The sequence below is a fragment of the Chlamydotis macqueenii genome, chromosome 8 (genome assembly GCF_036417535.1).
Source record: "Chlamydotis macqueenii isolate bChlMac1 chromosome 8, bChlMac1.mat, whole genome shotgun sequence".
Lineage (NCBI taxonomy): Eukaryota > Metazoa > Chordata > Aves > Otidiformes > Otididae > Chlamydotis > Chlamydotis macqueenii.
Window position 1 is genome coordinate 14,438,268 of NC_141563.1, and position 19,470 is coordinate 14,457,737.

A 19,470-nucleotide genomic window follows, 5' to 3' on the forward strand; every position below is an offset into this window, starting at 1 on the left:
ATTTATTTTTTTTTATTCTTCACAATAGGCATAAAGGCTAGAAATCTCCATTGTAAAGAAAGCTGATACTCTTCTTTAATAGCTTGGCCCCTGAAGCTGGGGCTTCAGCAGCCTTGCTTAAGGCAGCAGGGATGTCTCTCCCCAGAGAAGTTTTCTGTGATTTGAAGGTCTCCCCTCCCTTCTAGTACAAAATAATCTGCAAACAAAGCTCTAATTACCTGCCTGACCTAGATTAAGACTTGTGGATCATCTTTTAGTGGCCTCGAGGGAGCCTGTTTTCCCTGGCTTCCACTCCGAGCAGCTCTGGAGGTCACAGAGCATTCTCACCAGCTGGATCAAGAGCTCTGGACATGGGGAACCCCCCTCTTCCCCATGGTGGGCTGGGACCTTGGGACCTGATCTGTCCTTGGCCTGGGGGGTGGAAGTGGGACAGGATCCCATCCACACACCTCTGCTCTCCTTCCCACCCCATGTTCGGGCTGCTGCAAGCAGGGTGCTTCTAAGGAGGGTTTGCGTGACTTTTCCCTCCGCATCCCTCACAAATGACTGTGTCCACAACAAATTTACACACAAGGAGGAGAAATCAGTAAAAATACCCAATCTGCAGATCAGGTAGATGTTGTGGAGTCAGGCTGCTTGCACCCAGAGAGCATCCTAATCTGCCTGCCTTCTTTTGCAGCCTTCATCCCACCAAACGTCCTAAACCTCTGGCAGATTTCTCCACTACAGCAAGGAGGGGGATCCTTGCCTTTCCATGAGGCACCTAAGCAAAATGTAGTGGTTCAGCTCATGGATGGCAACTTGCAACTCAACTCATCCGTGCCACCAGGGCTGGAAGCCAGAAGGTGAGGACTCGTATGTGCCCATGGAAACTTGTTCTTGGGGCAGTTGCTGCCTTCCTACTCCAGGGTGTTTAAACCAGATGCCTTCTGCTGTTCTCTCTCCTGAGGACAAAAGGGAGAGCACAGTTAATGAGCAGGAATTATGTGATCTGATACTTAAATCCACAAAACCGGTTCCAGGCAGGTGCAAGTCACAAAGCACCCCACAGCAGCTTTGTATGAAGACTTGGGCTGCTGGTGTCCTGTTCGCTGAACAAAGGCCCTGTTTGTTCCTTCTCCGGCAAGGGTGTGGAGAAAAACAGCTCAAAACTTGCAATCTCAGCCTGGGACCTCACCAAGACTTGGAGCTCTGAGCAAGGCTTGCACATTTGTGATGGAGGACAGCACTTTCCCTAAGGAGGTCCCTGCCAAAATACTGGCAGGGCAGGGATAGGAGAAGCAGCCAGGGGGAAGGGATTTTCTTGAGGGAAGAGTCACCCATGGGACGATTCCCACCTTCGGCAGCAGATCCCATGGGATGTCTGTGTCTGTAGAGGCTCTGGCCCCAGGTGAGCTGCAGCAATCGCTCTGCACAGCAAGGGCGGCTTGTCACCGCCTGGGGTTGCGGTGAAGGCATTTGATACACGTGTCCTCATGGGCCTCCTCTGCCGCCTGCCAGGTTGAGCAAGGCTTGGAGCAAAAGCCAGGTAAAAGCTCGGATGCCTTTGTGCCAGGCGATTGCACAAGAAAAGCACGATCTGGTGCGATATCCTAAAAGCCAGGCACCCTCAACCATCTTAGGGGCTGTGGCTTCCTACGAGGCTTTGCCTGATGTTCTCAGTAGTTCATGGGTGCTCTGAGGATTCTGCTTGCATCAAGGCAGCACCTCTAGAAAATAGCACATGGGTGGGAGAACAAATAAGGGAGGACAGAGAGAGGCTGTGCCTAAGTATGAATCCTAGAGAGGGCACGGAGGTGGATTGGAGACGTGCAGGACACCAAGCTCCAAGGCTGAGTGGTAGTGTAAGGGGAAAGGGGTTAGAGGAGAGATGTCTTTGAGGTAGATGAAATGAGACATATTAGCCTGTTGCTGTACCTAAAACAGCTTTCATGGGAGGCATGGTGAGTTCTTTGGTTGGTTTTTCCCTGTCTGGGAAAGTGACTGTGGTGAGCTGTGAAGCTGAGGGAGAGCAATGCCCTCGGAGCTCCAACCTCCACTGAAAGCTGAGGATCAGAACAGCTCCCTGCAGAACAGTAAAACCAACCTTCTGGGCTGACAGAGGGTTAAAGAGAGCAAAGAGACGCTGATATATTTTTTCTCCACCATCACAAGGCCTTAGCCTTCTCTGGGGCGTTCCATCACCCAAACCTAATGGGAACTGTCCTGCAGCCCTTTCCTGGAAGCAGATTTTGCTCACAAACAAAAATGAGGAATGTATCTTTAGCCATGTTCAAGAAGAACAAGAGCCAGCCTGGGAAGCACTCTGACACAATTAGTGCAGAGCAAATGTGAGGTGAAGGCTCTTGTTTACTGCCTTGCTTTATGTAGCTCCAGCTGCACATTTATTGTCCCCCGACCAACCATGGCTGCCGCAGCGCTTCTGGCTGCTCCAGAGGGCTCCCACACGGGATGTTTCTCATTTCACACTTCAAAGATGGTTGAACAATGTAGCTGCACATCAAAGAGCCGAGTGGGGGAGGAGATGATGATGGCCAGCCCCACGGGAATCATGGGCACCCGTGGGGTGGGAGCCCTGCTGCTCCCCAGCCAGACCAGTGGTGCCTCCGGCAAGTTTAGTTGATCCCTGGCTGCTAACGGAGTCAGGAGCCCAGCTGTGGCTCTGTGGTTGTGCCGGGTGGCATGCTCCAGCGAGATCCGAGGAGTCCCCAGGGACATGCCCTCTACGAGGCCGAAGGCTGCTCCTGGCTGACTCCTGTGGTGGAGGCGCTGTGCTGGGGCTTATTCCCCTTCCCTACACTGATGGATGATCTCCTTCCCAGCTGTTTCGACTGAAATGCTCCTTGGGGAGGCCTCTGGCTCTTGCAGTGGGTGTTTTGCTGCATCCAGCACCACAGAGCCTCGTTCAGCTGAAGCAAGAGCGGTGCCCAGCCTTGCAGGCAGGGTGTGGGCTGAGCATCCCTCCGCCTGCTGCCTCAGGGAGCCTTTGTAGGCAGCAAAGGGAACAAAATTGGAGGATTTTTCACACTCTGCTGCTGCTACCGGTGGGAGGATTGAGAACGGCTGCATGGGGACTGGCTGTGGTGGCCGGTGACCCCTACCCATCACCCACACTGGCCCTCGGTTAATGAATACACACGACTCTCTTGGACTGGCAGCCAGGACAAACAGAGCTGCAATTGCACGAGCTGTGCACGGGGCTGAGGTCATGGTGTGCACTGAGGCAAACCGAGCCATCGGCCTCTCGTGGCTCCTGTCACTGCAGGTTGTCCCCAGTGGAATTCCCATTGCCATGCTGTAACCCCCTCCAAGCATGGCAGGAAGCCATCTCCAGCTTCAGCCATGTCACTGGTGCAAGGCAGCTCTGGGCTGGAAGAAGGCAAGTTTTTGTAGGCAAGACTGCTTTTTTCCTGACTCTTGCTATTTTGGAGGTTAGGAGCCCTCATCTGCTCTCACTTTGCTGTAGCATATGACAAAAAGTCAAACAGAAGTTTGCAGATGTTGGGCAGAGCTACTTCTAGTGCTATTAGGAATATTGAAGCTTTTTTTTTTTTTTTTTTTTCCTCCCAAGGAAAAACACCCTCACCAGTTCTTCTTCCCTTTGTTTTCTGTTTTCAGAAGAGGAAAAAAAGTCTCTTTTTTTAAATTCTGAGGAAAATGGCAGCTGGACAATGAGGAATCAAAAGGTCCATGGCCTTTTCCTCTTTTGGATGCTGTGTCACTCCCGGTAAATGATTGACTTCCTGCACCTTTGTTCCCCTCCTGCCATGGGTTGACCTTTCCTATCCCCATGCCAGGGCCAGCAGCTGGCATGCTCTCTCACTGTCCATGGCTCCTGGGTGTTATTTTCTGACAAATGTTTTAATTCATAGAAATCCTCCTCATCCTCCAGATGATCTCCTGCAGGAGAGGATCCACACCTCCTCCAGGCTGGGAATCCACAAAGTCGGCTTGATGGTTTATTTGTATTAAGTCAACTTAACCATAACTCCAAAGCTGATCCCTTGGAAAGCCCAACGTATTTGGCAGATAGTGGAAAAAACTAGTGATTTCATTCTTTTCCAGTTTGACTGTTCAATCATTTTTCTGGCATTCTGTGCTCTGTTTTATTTCAAGCCAATTTAGCATGAGTTAACAGCCCGGCTTAGATGGCTTTAGGGGCTCCAGCAACTGCACACTCTAGGCTTTCAAAAAGGCGTGCTCTCAGCTGAGCGATTCTCCCCCAGGACCTGTCTGGAGGCAGGGATTTGATGGATGGACTCGCAGAATGAGTGTAGAGATGGGTTGGGATTTGCAAACAGACTCCTTCACACGTGCCTGTGCCCTGTCCTTTGTCACAGATGTCCTCTAAAAAACACTTGCCCTGTTTATCAGAAGAGAGGAAAGCAGTCAGATGCTTTGAACGGGAACCTGCCTGGTGCCTGTGTGGCTTATCCCTCGGGCAGCGCTGCCAGCGGCAGTCTTTGCAGGGGAATAACTGTGGTGCTGGGATGGAAAGATGGGGTGAGGTTGGGTAGCCTGGTCCTACCTGCTGTTCTTGATGACACAGGCATCGCCGTGCCGTTTTGGAGAGGGATGTGTGTATGTGCACGCATATGAGAGATGCTATTCATCCCACATGAAAAAGGTGGCTGATGCTGCTCCGTGACCCTGGGCTCTATCTTGTAATAATTTCTGTCCATCGCTTTATTTCCTAATTTAGGAGCTCTGCGCCTGCGGCTCCTCCTCATGTTACAGCTCCAGGGTTGCTAAAGTCCAAACAGCGCACGTCGATCATTGAAACAGCCCCTCAGCGCTGCCCTGCCTCCCGTGCAACACTGCATAAAAGAGCTTTGCTCTTTCAGGTGAGCTCCTCCCGAGCCTGGGTACTGGGAAAAGCCTCAGCTCTTCCTCCCAGAACTCCTACGCACCTACCTGGGGAGCTGTGTGGGAAGCAGGTGAGTGAGGATCAGCGAGAAACCCCCTTGGGTTATTTAAGGAGCTGGGTGAGTTGTGCTGGGGAGGAGGTGGGCATCGCTGGGGGCTGCAGACCCACCTGGGTGAGTGCGCCCAGCCTGTCTCCACAGCCACGTTGCCCCACAGGCAGGACGGCATGGTGCGACGCGTGGCAGTGGTGGGCGCAGGTGCCAGCGGGCTGGCAGCCGTCAAGTGCTGCCTGGATGAGGGACTGGAGCCCACCTGCTTCGAGAGGAGCAAGGACATCGGGGGGCTCTGGCGCTACACGGTGAGTGGCTTTGGCTGCCTGTTTTCGGAGCTGGCTGGGGAAATCTGCGTCCCCGGGGCTGGGAGGCTGCACCCTGCCTGCCTGCATCTGCTTGCTCTGCTCCGATGGTTGCATGTGGGAGGGGTTGGCTGCTTCAATACAGGTCCCCTCACTCATCCTGGTGACAGCCCAGCCGTCCCCTCGCTCACTGAGCCACCTGCTCCAGCCAAGCCAATTCCCCTCTGAACTGCCATCCCCGCTCCTTTAGGGATGGAGGGAGCAGCCAGCTCAGGGGCCACCCCAAGAACACGCTCCTGCTCCCCTCAAAGCCCGCAGAGACAGGGAACGTTTTGGGTGTGATGGCGATTCTCAGGGTGCCATAAAGGACAGGAATTTGAGGTGGTGTGAGTTAAACCCCCGGGGCAGAGGGGGAGGGCAGAAAGCTTGTTCTGGGTGAACATCTGAAATGTTTGATTCCTCTCAAAACATGGACTACATGTTTTCTGTCTTTTCTGGGGGAAGGCTCCAGCAAATTCCTCCAGAAAGTTTGGCAACGCTTTTTGATATTAATAGTATAAAATTTCAGAAAAGAGTATCACGGTTGAGGGGAAAAGTCAAAAACCGTTCAGCTCCTTATCTCGTTTGGGTGGGTTTTTTTGGTTTGTGATTTTTTGGGGGGTTTTTTTTTTTTGTATTTTTTTTTTGTTGGAGGTTGGTAATCTTTTGGCCACCTCAAATATGGATTTTCCAGCACAGACACCTCACTGCGTTTTTCCCAGCTCTGTCCTGGCATGGCAGCCACCAGGAAAGGGAAATGCATTACCTGTGTTTCGTGCCGCTAAGTGCCAAATGTCAGGGCAGACACAGCAGGTGCCCCCTGCAATGGGCACAGGGCGATGCGTGGGGCTGGTTATTTTGGGCAGCACCAGACCAGACCAGGCCCTGCTGCAGGTATGGTGGTCTTGGGGATTTTGGCAGATCCCATGTCCTGCCTTTCTAGATGTCAGCGTGACTCTGGCTCTCTGGCACAGGCACTGCTGGGTGGTAGGCACAAGCCTCTGTCCCCATCCCACGCCAGACCTGCCCCGCAGCATGGGCAGCCGAGCCACAGTGCCAAAGCAAATGCACCCGGCAGGGCGTCTGCCTTTGCTTGTGCAATCGCATAATCCCTGCCTGTCCTGGTGGGACCCTTCTGTGCTCGTAGCGGGTTATTTGGTTATTGCGCTTGATGGCTTGCTGTTTTTCTCTGGCTCCATCCTGGATGTGATGGTGTCTGGAGAAGCTGGTGCAGGGCTCCAGGACAGGCAGGGGTCACATCTCCTGTAATGGGACATGTCCACGCTCTGCTCCCTCCAGGATCAGGCGGAAGAAGGCAGAGCCAGCATCTACCGCACTGTCTTCACCAACTCCTGCAAAGAGATGATGTGTTACTCTGACTTCCCCTTCCCTGATGACCACCCTAACTACATGCACAACACCAAGCTCCAGAACTACTTGTGCAAGTACGCCGAGCACTTCAACCTCCTCCGGCACATACGGTTCAAGGTAAAAAGCCTGGAGCAGAATGGAGCAGTGAGTAAAGGGGGCACCAGGGCGGAAGGGACATCGCCTCTGTGCCCCAGTCTCCCTCTGCAGGGAAAATCCTGGGAGAAAATATTCCAGGGGAAAAAACCTCCTGGTTTTGCTAAAGCAGGTCTCATCAGGTCTCCTCTCTGTGCACTTCCCAGAGCTGCCAACATGAAATTCCAGCAGAAAACATCCCCTGGGCTCACCGGGACCTCCAAATCCCCCTGATTCACTACACCTCTCGATTTGCTCCATGGACACCCACTGATCTCTTCCTTTTTGTTTTTTTTTCCTTTAAGACCCTGGTCACCAAGATTAAAAAACGCCCTGACTTTCCTGTGACGGGGCAGTGGGAGGTGGTGACCCAGACAGACGGGAAGGAAGAGACGGCCATTTTTGACGCTGTTATGGTTTGCTCTGGGCATCATGTCTACCCAAACCTCCCCCTCACCGACTTCCCAGGTAAGCTCTGTGCATGTAATTCATCCGCTGGGATGCAGCCAGGCAAAGACCTTCCCTCCCAGTGTTCTTCCCTGGAAAAAAAAAAAAGCCTTTTCAGCATTAAAAGGAGAGCAATATTTGGGGGAATGGAGTCTGTTCAGGAAATAAAAACCTGAGGTTTTTTTAAAGAAAAAAGACTTAGTATCCAAACTATATCAAAGCAGGGACAACATTAATCTTCCCCAGGAAAAAAAAAAAAAATCAGTCTGCTTCCTTTAACATAAGATTTTTCATAAAAGCTTTTTGTAAAACACTTTTTTGGAGCATTTCCCCATGATTTCTAGTACAAACATCATGTGTGTTACCCAACACCTGTTGCCCCTCTATGTACAGGCACGTTCTTGAGAAAACCTTTCTCTCTGGCAAGAAATATTTGGTGCTGGGGTCTGTTTGGAGGTATCCTGTGCTTGCACACTTCTATTTAAATATTGAAGGAAGGCAGAGACAAATCCCATATGACTACAAGTTTGCAGCATCCCTCTGTGTACAGGAGGATACTACCTCTGTGAGAAAGGCTCAGATGGATGCTCCAGCAGCATCTGTGGGAAGGGGAGATCCCAAGGCCAGCATGGCCTCTCCTTTTCATTCCTGCGGTGCATTACATCCCCTTCTGTCCTCCTCCCCAGGAATACAGAAGTTTAAAGGCCGCTACTTCCATAGCCGAGAGTACAAGGAGCCGGAGGAGTTTAGGGGGAAGAAGGTGCTGGTGATAGGCTTGGGCAACTCTGGCTCTGACATTGCTGTGGAGCTCAGCGCAGTCGCGTCACAGGTATGTGGACCTGCACCAGAGCCACTGGAGAAAGGGAGGTCCCCATCTGCTCGAGCACATACCATCACCTCTGTGAGACAGCCCCAGGGTCTTGTGGCCATCGCAGAGGTGCCTCACCCTTCCCTGGGTGTCCCTCCAGGTCTACCTGAGCTCCCGAAGCGGGTCCTGGGTGATGAGCCGTGTCTGGGACAATGGCTACCCCTGGGATATGCTGGTTGTCACTCGTTTCCGGTCCTGGCTGGAGAACATCCTCCCCCAAGCACTTAGCGACTGGCTGTATGTGAGGGGCATGAACCGGTTCTTCAAGCATGAGAACTTTGGCCTCATGCCACTTAACAGGTAAGCATGGGGCCATCCATTCCCAAAACCCCCAGGGGTGCTGGCTGGACCATGCCTATCCTGGGCGGGCAGCAGGAGGCACCTCTGTGACAGCCCCACCACCTTTGCCCTTGCAGAACTTCCCGCAAGGAGCCAGTGTTCAACGATGACCTCCCGAGCCGCATTGCGTGCGGCATGGTGGTGGTAAAGCCGAATGTGAAGGAGTTCAGAGAGACATCCGTCTTGTTCCAAGATGGGACTGTGCAGGATGATGTGGATGTGGTTATCTTTGCCACTGGTTACGGTTACTCTTACCCTTTCATGGAGGATGATTCCATCATCAAAAACAGGGACAATCAGGTCACCCTCTACAAAGACATCCTCCCTCCTCAGCTGGAGAAGCCAACCATGGCGGTCATTGGACTGGTCCTGTCCCTTGGACCCATCATCCCAACAGCAGACCTCCAGAGCCGCTGGGCAGTCAAGGTGTTTCAGGGTAGGTGGGTGGACACGCGCTGGGCAAAGGTCTATTTTCTGTTAATGGGAAGTAGCATTTCCCAGCAGCAACAGGCAGACTCAAAACAAAAATTAGGGCAGTGCCTGAGTGCTGAAAAACACAACAGGGTTTGGCCAGAAATACCAGTAATGGAATCTCCGTGTGACAGGGTGGCCTGGACCACAGCAGTGAGTCACTTCTCAGCCCACTGCAGATGGCAATAAGGTCTCTGTGCCAGGGCTACCTGGGGCAGAGGAGTCTCTTGGGCACCACTACACACCTTAAAGGACAGGGGAGCCAATGTGGTCACATCCTCACAACACAAGCTTGACCCAAGCCCAGATCTTGACACCAAGGGGAAGAGAGGCACCCAGGAGCTCAGCTGGTCCCTGCAAACCCCACCTGCTGCAGGAGGGATCTACTGGGCATCGCTTCCCTTTGCTGATGCTCTTCCTGCTCTTTCCAGGGCAGTGCTCCCTCCCCCCGGTCAGCAAGATGATGGATGACATCCGTGAGAACATAGAGAAGAAGCTCAAGTGGTAAGGGCAGCTCGTGGGACTCCCTGTGCTGGCAGAAGAGCCCTGCCATCGTCTCAGCCCCAAGTGGGCTGGATGCAGGCACTGTGGAGGCCTGAAGCAGGCAAGCTTGGGTGGAAAATTTGTGATGGAAAGATTTCCTGTCTGAAAAGGCTCATTGGCCACTACTGAGCATTATCATGCTGAAAAAGCATTTCTCATTCACACACAATCAGGGTGAGGCCGCAGCAGAAATAGAACACTTTCATCATTATTCTTAAAAGTGACACTTTTTTTTGTCACTTGTGTCATAAAGTCCATGAAAGTGCCTTGCTTCCCCCTCTCTGAGTCAATCTGATATTATAGTGAAGCAGTACTTTAAAAATACTATGAAAATATAACCAGAGCAGGGGACAGATTCTGCCTTCACTGTGCTTAAAGGGGGAAGGAAAAAAAAAAAAAAGAAAAACCTAAAGCAACCGCTCTTTTCCTCTCCGCTCTGTCTTGAAGGTATGGGGACAGCACCACGCTGCAGACGGATTATGTCACCTACATGGATCAGCTGGCCTCAGACATCGGTGTGAAGCCCAATGTGCTGAAGCTCCTGCTGACGGACCCGCGGCTGGCCCTGGAGATCTTCTTTGGCCCCTGCAGCCCCTACCAGTTTCGTTTGGTGGGCCCAGGGAAGTGGAGCGGGGCTAGAAAGGCCATCCTCACCCAGTGGGACCGGACGCTGCGGCCCACGCAGACGCGCGTCACCCCTGCCGTCCCCACCACCTTCCCATTCCTGGCTGTGCTGGGGGTGCTCTTCCTCCCTCTCCTCCTCCTCCTCGCCGCCCTTTGCTGTTAGGGATCCCCAAGGGGGTTGGGGCGAGGATGGGGAGGGATGCAGGAGTACAGAGGTGGTGTGTGTGTGCGTGGGATGCTTTTTCCCGCTGGGTACCCTGGGCAATGTGTGCTGCTGCCCTGCTCATTACCCCCAAAACAACTCAAGATGTCCCTAAAAAATGGCACCAATAAATCAGGTGCAATCTCCAGACCTTGTAAATTTGTGAGGTTTCTCAGCTGGGGCTATGAAAGAGTGTAAATACCAGCCCCAGTAAGTGAAGTTGGTTATTTTATTCCTCTAAATATGTTCAAGCAGTGGTGCACCGCTGCGTGTCTCTGTCTTCCTGTCTACTGTCTCTTTTTCTGGTGGAAAACTGGAGTCAATGTGTTTGGCTTTTTGAGAAAAGTTTTGGTGTAGAGCTGGTGCTCTGGCTGAAACAAGCTGGCCTTAATCTGCCCTTTTGAAAAATAGTTTTCATAACAAGTAGAGAAAAACATCTGTGGTGTTCTCCATGGGGGAAAGATGCCAAATGAAGAAAAAAAAAATCAGATTAAATTATTGAGAGGAATAGAAAAATAAAGCCTTCTTACTTAAATAAACAGCCCACCACCTCTCTGAACAACATCTGGATTTTGCTGGACTGTGTGAGCATCTGAAAGCTGAAACGAACTGTGTCTGTCTGGCCCAGCCGGGGCTGTGTGACCCAGTGCTGTGCTGCTGTGGCTGTGGAGAGAGCATCCTTAGAGTGATCCCTCTCTGAGCCTCTTTGCTTCCCACTGGGCATCACTGACCCTGCAGCGACAGCTTGGATGGTCACTCGTGCCTTGGCTCTCGTCTCTCTGTGGCCACCCCTAATGTTTGCCAGGGGTGATGGGGATGTGCCATCTGCCCAATTACCCACCCTGAGGGGGAGACAAAGCCTCCAAGGTTCACCATCACCTAAGGAGGTAGGGAGGAGCTGGACTGATCCTGGGGAGCTGCCAGACTCCTGATGTGGCTGGATCCTGCAGGATTTTTCTTTGAGTCCATCTGCCGGGTGGAACCAGCCCATGGTGTGGTTTTGGTGCTCCCTAGGAAGCGCTCTCCCTGCAGGCAGCTGTAGGCATCTCAGCTTTTCTCCTCCATACAGCAATAACTTACAGCTTTGCAAAGTGCTCCATGGTTTTATGAGAGGCACCATGTAATGCAAAATAATATCATTACCATGAGCTCCAGCCCTGGCAATGAGACTACAGGGTGCACACCGTTCCCTTTTCAGTGCCTCTGCCCGAGTCCTCCACTCACACGCTTCCTCCTGCCAGGAGACAAAGGGGTTTGCCTGCTCTTATTTCTCTTGGTCCAAACGATGTATACCCACAGTGGGAAGCAATCCTTTCCTATGACTGTGGTCCAACTTGGAAGAGCTCAGAGTTACCGACTATCTCAGAAAAAAAACATGAATAAAAAGGTAGTGGCATCATCCGATTGGTTTTTTAAATTCTCTTGCAGTTAACAAGCTGCATGTGGTGTATCAATGCGATCTTTCTTTCTGGCTGATGATGGCAGCCTCGTTAACTGGCTAGGACACAGACTGCAGTGGCAGGGAATGTCACAGCCCACGCTGGGCTGCAGGGTGCTGGCTGAACCCACACCGAATGCCATGGGTGTTGGGAAGCCGAAGTACCAGGCTATGTGGAAGAAAAGGCAGTGAGAAGAAGTGGCAGTGGTCAGCGCTGGGAGCTGTGGGATGTGCTGGGGTGCCAATGGGGTGAGTGGAGGTGATGTCAAGGAATGAATGAGGAGGGTTTGTGGGGCACAGGCAGGGCAGCCACTCTTCCCCAGGTGTGGTTAATAAATGCATGTGGGCCAGGCTGTTACAAGGGTGCCCTGGGGCTGGCCAACAGGTTGAATGACCTCATCATTATCAGATGTGAGGTCATGGCCTGTGTCATGAGCACTGCTGAGAGCACACTGGCTATTGAAACAATTAATTATTTCGCATGTGCAGAAGCAGTAACCACCCATGATACTTTCACCCATTGCCAGTTTGCTCCAAAAAGCCAGAATTTTAGCCAGAATTTCATTACATAGCTACTGATAGACGCCTTGGGGATGCCAACACTGAGGCCAAGCTGCTGGGTGAAGATCCAGCAAACCTACACAGTGTCCTGTGGCCCAAACACCACAGCAATTATTTTTGCTTTGATGGAACAAGTGCTCCACCTAGCAAGGACCAGTTTGCCAGCTCAGCCTGCCTCCCATGGCCCAGAGCTTGCTGAAACACTGGGAGGCAATAGCATGAGTGCTGGGGGGTGCCTGCTCCCCGCACGGCATGCCACCAGGGCCAGGCTCTCATTCCATTTGTGGGTCAGCAAATGCCTGTTTCCCAGAAATTCCCCACCAATTCAAAGGACAGGAGCCAGGAGGGCCCGAGCTGACCCATTGGTCATAGATGGCTTGGCTGTTTTAAGGCAAGAGAGGATGGGAAGCACAACTGAGCACCCAGCTCTGCCTGTTTCACATTGGCATCATGCAGAGATCCACATATTTATGCATTTGCTATGGTTTCCTTTCAGACCACAGTCATCAGGATAAAAAAAAAAATAAACGCTAGGACTTCTCAACCACCCACCAGTGGGTTGTTGTCACTGAAACTAATGGATCCATTACAGGAGGAACTGTTATGGAGGTTCCTCCACAACAGGAGGAACTGGCCATTTTTGATGCTGTGATGGTTGGTGTCAGTCACCATATATATCCATACGTCCTGCTGGAGTCCATTCAAGGTAAAAGCTGTTTATAGAGTGCTGCTAGAGGCACATGTCTAGGAGCAGGGTTAACAAGCTGCATATGTACCAGATGGGGAAGTTATTTGCAGAATAAAACCACCGAGCAGCCATAAGGTGGGAAACCATGGAGGCAGCTGACCCATCTGCAGCCAAGCCAGGGCTGCTGATGACTGGGACCCAGCCTGTGCCCCTCTGGAGGGGCTGAAAACAAAGCCCATCTTCGGCTGGAAGCAAACGGAGGTTTGTTGTGAGGGCTGGAAAGCCACCACCCTGCATGATCTGAGGAAAAGCAGAGGAACAGCCCAAACGCTCAGCCAGCACTGTCCCCTTCCAACGCCTTGGTGCTGCATCCAACAGTCGTTGGCTGTTGACACAAATGCTGCGTGGCACGAGATGGATGATTCACTGCTAGTGGATTATTCCTCCCTTATGCCTCACAAGACGAGACTTAGACCTTTGAAAACATATCTCAGCTGTTTGTGCTTGCGTTTCTTGGTTCATTGGTAAAGCCCAGAACTGATGATATTCTTGGAGACCACGCGGCTGTTACTGGGAGCCGACGCAGGAGGCGGGCGATGCAGAGGCATGGTCCCTGGGTGGGTTACCATGCCACTCACACACTTTGGCAAAGTCCACCTAACTCTTGAAGGGATGGCTGCAAAAAGAGATGGCTGTAGCTGTTTCCTCTCGTTCTTGCCAGCTCAATCCCTGCCACAGCCCTTTGTCAGACCTGCTGGTTAAATCCCACCAGGTCAGCAGGGCAGAGGTTACCATCTGGGTTTACTGCACAAAGGCTGCTTGTAATCCCAGCTTTGTGTGTGTGTGTGTGCATCCTTGGCATTTGGCAGCAGCACTTTTGCAAAAGCTCTGTGCATGGCGTTGAGAAACAATGTGCGGGGAGATGGTTTCTGAGCTTGGGGTCCTTATCTGGAGGAGAAGGGTGGTGAGGAGCAATGTGTTTCTGAGCTGGTCCCATCACCATGGGACACTGCATGTTACAGAGGAGCTGTTGGGGAGGAGTACATGTTCTTGGCTCCCCTCTTCTAGCCAGTCTTTAAACGTCTGCCAAAAAATAACATGGCTCTTTCACAATACTTAGCAAAGCGTAGCTCCCATTTCTGCTGTCTCAGCAGCAAGATGTTTCAGTAGTTCTTACAGGCCATTTACATGCTTTCCTGAAAACTTACGTTTACTGCCTTTGCTCACTTTTCATAGCTCACTGTTTTTCAAGGATAATCTGCCATGTTATTATCACCAAAGTCTCGGTCCCTGTGTGAGGGATTTCAGTGATGTTCTGTGCAGGGCCACTGTGGGAAATTACAAGCTGCACACAGCTGTGAGAACACAGCCTTGGAGAGGGGAGCTAGAAGGGTTGTTATCTCAGAGAGGAGAGCTAGGAGGGTTGTTATTGAGCAGTATGTTGCTGCTGTCCGGGAACCGCTGTTGGCCAGCAGGGCACGTACTTGGCAGGCCTTGCTGCATGCGCTGGCCACGCGTGCACCAGCACCTGGTCAGTACTCTGCCACTGAATCTGCTGAGGGTATGAACAGAGGTGGTTCAGAGCGGAGGAGAGAGAAAGGACCCAGAGCTCATTCTATGAACAACAGGGGATGCCCTGAAGGTGCCGCGCCTACCTCCCTTCTCTGCTCTGACCCCATGGATAATCATCCTCCTGCTCAGCGGTGTCCCCTGCGTGGTCAGGTTGGTAAGACTCTCACAAAGGGAGAACAATATGCTGGTAACTGCTTATGCTAGGAACTGTAACTGGTTATGCTGGTAACTGTTTATGCAAGGCTATAATAGAGCAATAAATACTGCCGTGCTTTCAAATATCATATGCTGGGTGAACTTTGTGCATAGGAGTCGTACAAACCGGTTACATAAGCTGGCAACGAGGATGGGATTCCTGTAGCACAAACGACCCAGGGAGTGGGAAGTAAGGAGCGAGTGGACGGGGCTTGGTCAGTGGGGTGCATGCTGTCCAAGAGTGCATTGTCCCATGTGGGTGGGGGGGCAAGGAGCCCTCAGTCATTGGAGCTTTGACTGATCATGATAGAGGTGGCGTGTTTGTGTGTGTCCTTTGTGTCATGGTGTCATACTTTTTTTTTTGTGGTTGTGTGTCCTTTTTTGTTGACAGTGTCATACTTTTGTTACTGTTCGGTGTTGTTGGTGTGGACGTAAGCTTATTCCAGCTGATTTCTAATTGTACTATAGCTGAGTGTTCTGGTGTGTGCGGTGTTGCAGGTCATCCCCGTTAGAACAAGTGATACATCCAGGTTGGTATTGTTGCCACACAAGGCACAGCGTTAAATTATAAGATGTTTAAGTGGATATGGACAGGCAGTGCGAACAGATGAATTAACGGATTATAGTCTGGAAGAAATTAAAAATTTCCTAGACAAGTATAAGCAAGCGGCATGTATATGTATAAGCATGAAATAGATGGTATGGAATAAGGGGTGGATACTGTCCTGATTTTGGCAGGGATGGAGTTAATTTTCCTCTCAGTAGCTTTGGATTTTGTATGTCAAGAATGTTGATAAAAACACTCTGACGATAAAAGTTGTTGCTAGTGAGACCAAGGACACTGTCTGGCTTTCCAAGTCTCATTAACGTGCACATGGAGGGAGCTGGGCCAAAGACAAACAGAGTATTGGTCGTTTGGACATCGGGTGGTGAGAAATTGTACATTGTTCATTTTGTATATACTAATGTCCTTATATTTTGTTATTATTGTATTTTTCCTCTTAGTAAACTGCAGCATAAAGTGACGTGTGATTAACTAACTCTAACCCCTATTCCCTCTTCCCGCCCCTCAACCCTGTCCCGCTCAGCGGGGGGGAAGGAGGTGGAGATGGTGTTAAGCCTGGGAAGAGGGAGGGTTGGGAGGAAGTTATCTTGTTCTCTGTCTCTCCTGCTTTGGTTTTAGTAATGAATTAATAGTTTTCTCCAGGTCAAGTCTGGTTTGCCCATCATCGTAGCTTTACGAATCTCTCCCTGCTCTTGTCTCAAACCTCAGGCCTTTTTTTTTTCTTGTGTGCCCGGCGAGCGGCCACAAAATTGGCTAGTAGGTATGCAAATGTTTATACCACTATTAGCTGCCTGGATATGATTGAAACATACTATGGAACACCAATCGAAATACAAACAGACAACGGTTCTCATTTTAGAAATCATAAACTACTGAATTGGGCCACTGAGAGAGAGATACAGTGGGTGTGGCATTTACCTTACCACCCACGGGGTGCAAGATCGGTGGGATGCCTTAATGGCCTATTGAAACAGCAACTGCGTAGATTAGGAGGTACAAAATGCATGCAATGGGTAGATCATCTGCCCACCGCAATGCGTGTGTTGAACAACTGTGCGGTGGCAGGAGATAAAACGCCCCTCCTATTGATGAAAAATTACCAAGCCAGGCCAATAAAAGTACCACTCACTCTGGTGCAATACTCTGAGTGGTACTCAATTTGCTTTGACCACTGAGCAGGGATTCTTATCTCTTTATTCTGATCCCTGCAGACCTTTTGGCATCTGTGTATTTTTTGGATGATGTCCCCATTCCACATTGAACCCAACGCTGTATCGCAAATGTTTGCGGGTGCACGTGTTTGGTACCAACCCCCTGGGCAGCCAGGACCAGTTACAGCTGAAGTGGTGGCTACTGATAATTCACAGGATGTCACCATTGCCCTTACAGGTGAATCAAATGGGTTGTATGTACCTGTGCAGCAATTACGATCCAGAGAATGAAAAAAAAAAAAAAAGACAAAAGGCGGGGGGTGGGGGTGTTAACCTTGGTTTTATCTGTTTTTTTTGTTTTGACAGGTGTCATAGTTCAGCCCCGATCAGGACCAGACTATGCAGTCTGTCTCTCGCTCCCCCCACCCTCCGAGAGAATAGGAGGAGATGATATAAGAAAAACGGCTCAAGGTTTGAGATAAGGACGGGGAGAAATCCTTAAAGTTACCATCACGGGCAAAACAGACTCGACTTGGGGGAAACTATTCATTTATTTCTAAAATTAGCAGGAGAATGAGACAGGGAACAAGATAACTTCCCCCCACCCCTCCCTCTTCCCAAGCTTAACATTATCTCTACTACCTTCCCCTCCCAAGCGGCACAGGGGTGGGAAAAGGGAATGGGGGTCACGGTCAGTTCATCACGCGTTGTTTTACGCTGCTGTATCATCGTCGGGGGAAGAACTCCTCGCATTCCTCCTCTGCTCCAGCGTGGGGTCCCTCCCACGGGCCACAGTCCTTCGTGGAACTGCTCCGGCGTGGGTCATCTCTTCCACAGGGTGCAGTCCCTCTAGAACAGCTGTCCCAGCGGGCCCTCCACGGGCCACAGCCTCCTTCAGGCCTCCACCTGCTCTGGCGTGGGGTCCTTCACGGGCTGCAGGTGGATCTCTGCCCCTCCGTGGACCTCCATGGGCTGCAGGGGGACAACCCGCTCCACCATGGTCTTCACCACGAGTTGCAGAGGAATCTTGGCCAGGAGCCACGTTACTCTTCCCCCTCCTTCTTCACTGACCTTGGTGTCTGCAGCCGTTCCTCACAACGGGCTGGTCCTGGTAGATGCCTCTCAGGATCCTTTTTACATCTTATTCACTTCTCATCTCCTCTCCACTTCTTGCAGCCAGGCTGGGCCGAGTTGGGCCCAGTCGGCTGCCCGGCGGGAGGCCAGAGGGTGAGGCCTGCAAGGCCCATGAGGCTCGCGCCTCCCCCTCTCTGCCCCCCGCTCAGCTGCTTCACATCTTCTCCCTTTTTTTTCTGTTTTCCCCTACTTAAATACGTTATCGCAGAGGCGTTATCACGGGACATTCTGCTACCAATTGGCTCAGCCTTGGCCAGCAGTGGGTCCGCCCTAGGCCCAGCCAAGTCCACTGAACAAAGGGGAGCAACTTCTAGCAGTTTCCTACAGAAGCTACCACCTTAGGCTCCCCCTCACTAACAAAACCAGAACAACAGGTTTATGCATACATATTTTCCCCGTGAGTAAAACGTATGGATGACACTGGCGAAGGTGACCGGACAAGACTTTGTCTCAGCACAGCGACTCCCCAGAACCCATTTATGACGAACTTGGTAGGAGTACCTCTCACCACAAATGAGTTCATCAATACAGTTACATGGTTGCCCGAACTCGTAAGAACACCAGGGGTTGCCTGAACTTACAAACCAGTGGGACAGATGGCTGCCATAGCTGGGTAAATCACCTGCATTACCCCCACAAGAACTTCGAATCCTGGAAACATTGGACGCAGACAATTGTACCTATTTTAAATCTACTAGTAACGCTACAAGTGTTGGGTTTTTTTCCTGATTTGTTACTTGCTGTAGATAGCATATGCCATGCTACGCTTCAAAATCATGCTGCTATTGACTTTTTACTCCTAGCTCGTGGACGTGGATGTGAGGACTTGGACGGTTTGTGTTGCATGACCTTAAGTGACCACTCAAAGTCCATCCATGCACAATTGCAAGAGATATACTGATTGAAGCAGCAATTAGTGGAAGCAACTGGATGGAACCTGTTCGCTGGATGGACAGGGGGGTGGGGTTGGTTAAAACAGCTGTTGTTGATCTTGTGTGTAGATCGTATTTGTTTGCCATGCCTGGTTTGTTTTATACCAATGTATCATTTGGGCTATTGTTGATACAGCTTTACATTGCTTAAGAGTATGGGTTGTGGAATACCACAGTGTCCCTACTACGACGGACCACGCAGTGGCATGTGTGAGGGATTTCAGTGACAGTCTGTGCAGGGCCACTTTGGGAAATTACAAGCTGCACACAGCTGTGAGAACACGACCTTGGAGAGCTAGGCTAGGAGGGTTGTTATCTCAGAGAGGGGAGCTAGGAGGGTTGTTATTGAGCAGTAAGTTGCTGCTATCCGGGAACCGCTGCTAGCCAGCAGGGCACATACTTGGCAGGCCCTGTTGCATGTGCTGGCCATGCGTGCACCAGCGCCTGGTCAGTACTCTGCCACTGAATCTGCTGAGGGGATAAACAGATGTGGCTCAGAGAGGAGAAGGAGAGAAAGGACCCAGAGCACACTCTACGAACAACAGGGAACGCCCTGAAGGTGCTGCGCCTACCTCCCTTCTCTGCTCTGACCCCATGGATAATCATCCTCCTGCTCGGTGGTGTCTCCGGCATAGTTGGGTTGGTAAGACTCTCATAAAGGGAAAAAAATATGCTAGTAACTGCTTATGCTAGGAACTGTAACTGCTTATGCTGGTAACTGTTTATGCAAGTCTATAATAGAGCAATAAATACTGCCATGCTTTCAAATATCATATGCTGGGTGAACTCTGTGCATAGGAATCCTACGGACCGGTTATAGTCCCAGCACCCTGGGATTTTTAGGCTGTACCCAAAGTTGTGCTGAATATTGCAGTTTAAGGCTCCTGGAGCCCTGGACACTCCTTCCATCTCTTCTCCTTGCAGATACCGACAAGTTCCAGAGCCAATATTTCCACAAGACCCCTGAGGGATGTGAA

The 19,470-nt window shown here is 51.1% G+C and overlaps 1 protein-coding gene and 1 long non-coding RNA gene across 3 annotated transcripts; both read left to right on the plus strand.

Moving 5' to 3' along the window:
- Positions 1-742: 742 nt before the first annotated feature.
- LOC104479687 (flavin containing dimethylaniline monoxygenase 3) lies at positions 743-11,656 on the plus strand. 2 transcript variants are annotated; one of them, XM_086753236.1, is made up of 10 exons: positions 743-845; positions 4,703-4,985; positions 5,083-5,224; positions 6,560-6,748; positions 7,069-7,231; positions 7,897-8,039; positions 8,179-8,378; positions 8,495-8,853; positions 9,320-9,392; positions 9,879-11,656. In XM_086753236.1, the coding sequence occupies exons 3-10, from the start codon at positions 5,093-5,095 to the stop codon at positions 10,216-10,218; spliced, it is 1,599 nt and encodes a 532-aa protein (XP_086609362.1). In that variant the 5' UTR covers positions 743-845; positions 4,703-4,985; positions 5,083-5,092; the 3' UTR covers positions 10,219-11,656. The 2 variants fall into 2 exon arrangements, with proteins under 2 accessions (XP_086609362.1, XP_010118711.2); XM_010120409.2 differs by lacking the exon at positions 743-845 and having other exon boundaries at positions 4,601-4,985.
- A 2,836-nt stretch (positions 11,657-14,492) lies between these two features.
- Positions 14,493-18,600, plus strand: LOC147599936 (uncharacterized). Its single transcript, XR_015259181.1, has 2 exons — positions 14,493-14,670; positions 17,936-18,600. It is a non-coding gene; the product is annotated as an uncharacterized LOC147599936 (long non-coding RNA).
- Positions 18,601-19,470: the final 870 nt, after the last annotated feature.

What these genes read in the sequence shown, in the direction of transcription:
- LOC104479687 (XM_086753236.1), top strand. Translation starts at nt 5,093, where the DNA reads ATGGTGCGACGCGTGGCAGTGGTGGGCGCAGGTGCCAGCGGGCTGGCA. An exon ending in CCCCCTCACCGACTTCCCAG is followed by an intron (nt 7,232 to 7,896) that starts GTAAGCTCTGTG and finishes CCTCCTCCCCAG; the next exon opens with GAATACAGAAGTTTAAAGGC. An exon ending in GGCAGTCAAGGTGTTTCAGG is followed by an intron (nt 8,854 to 9,319) that starts GTAGGTGGGTGG and finishes TGCTCTTTCCAG; the next exon opens with GGCAGTGCTCCCTCCCCCCG.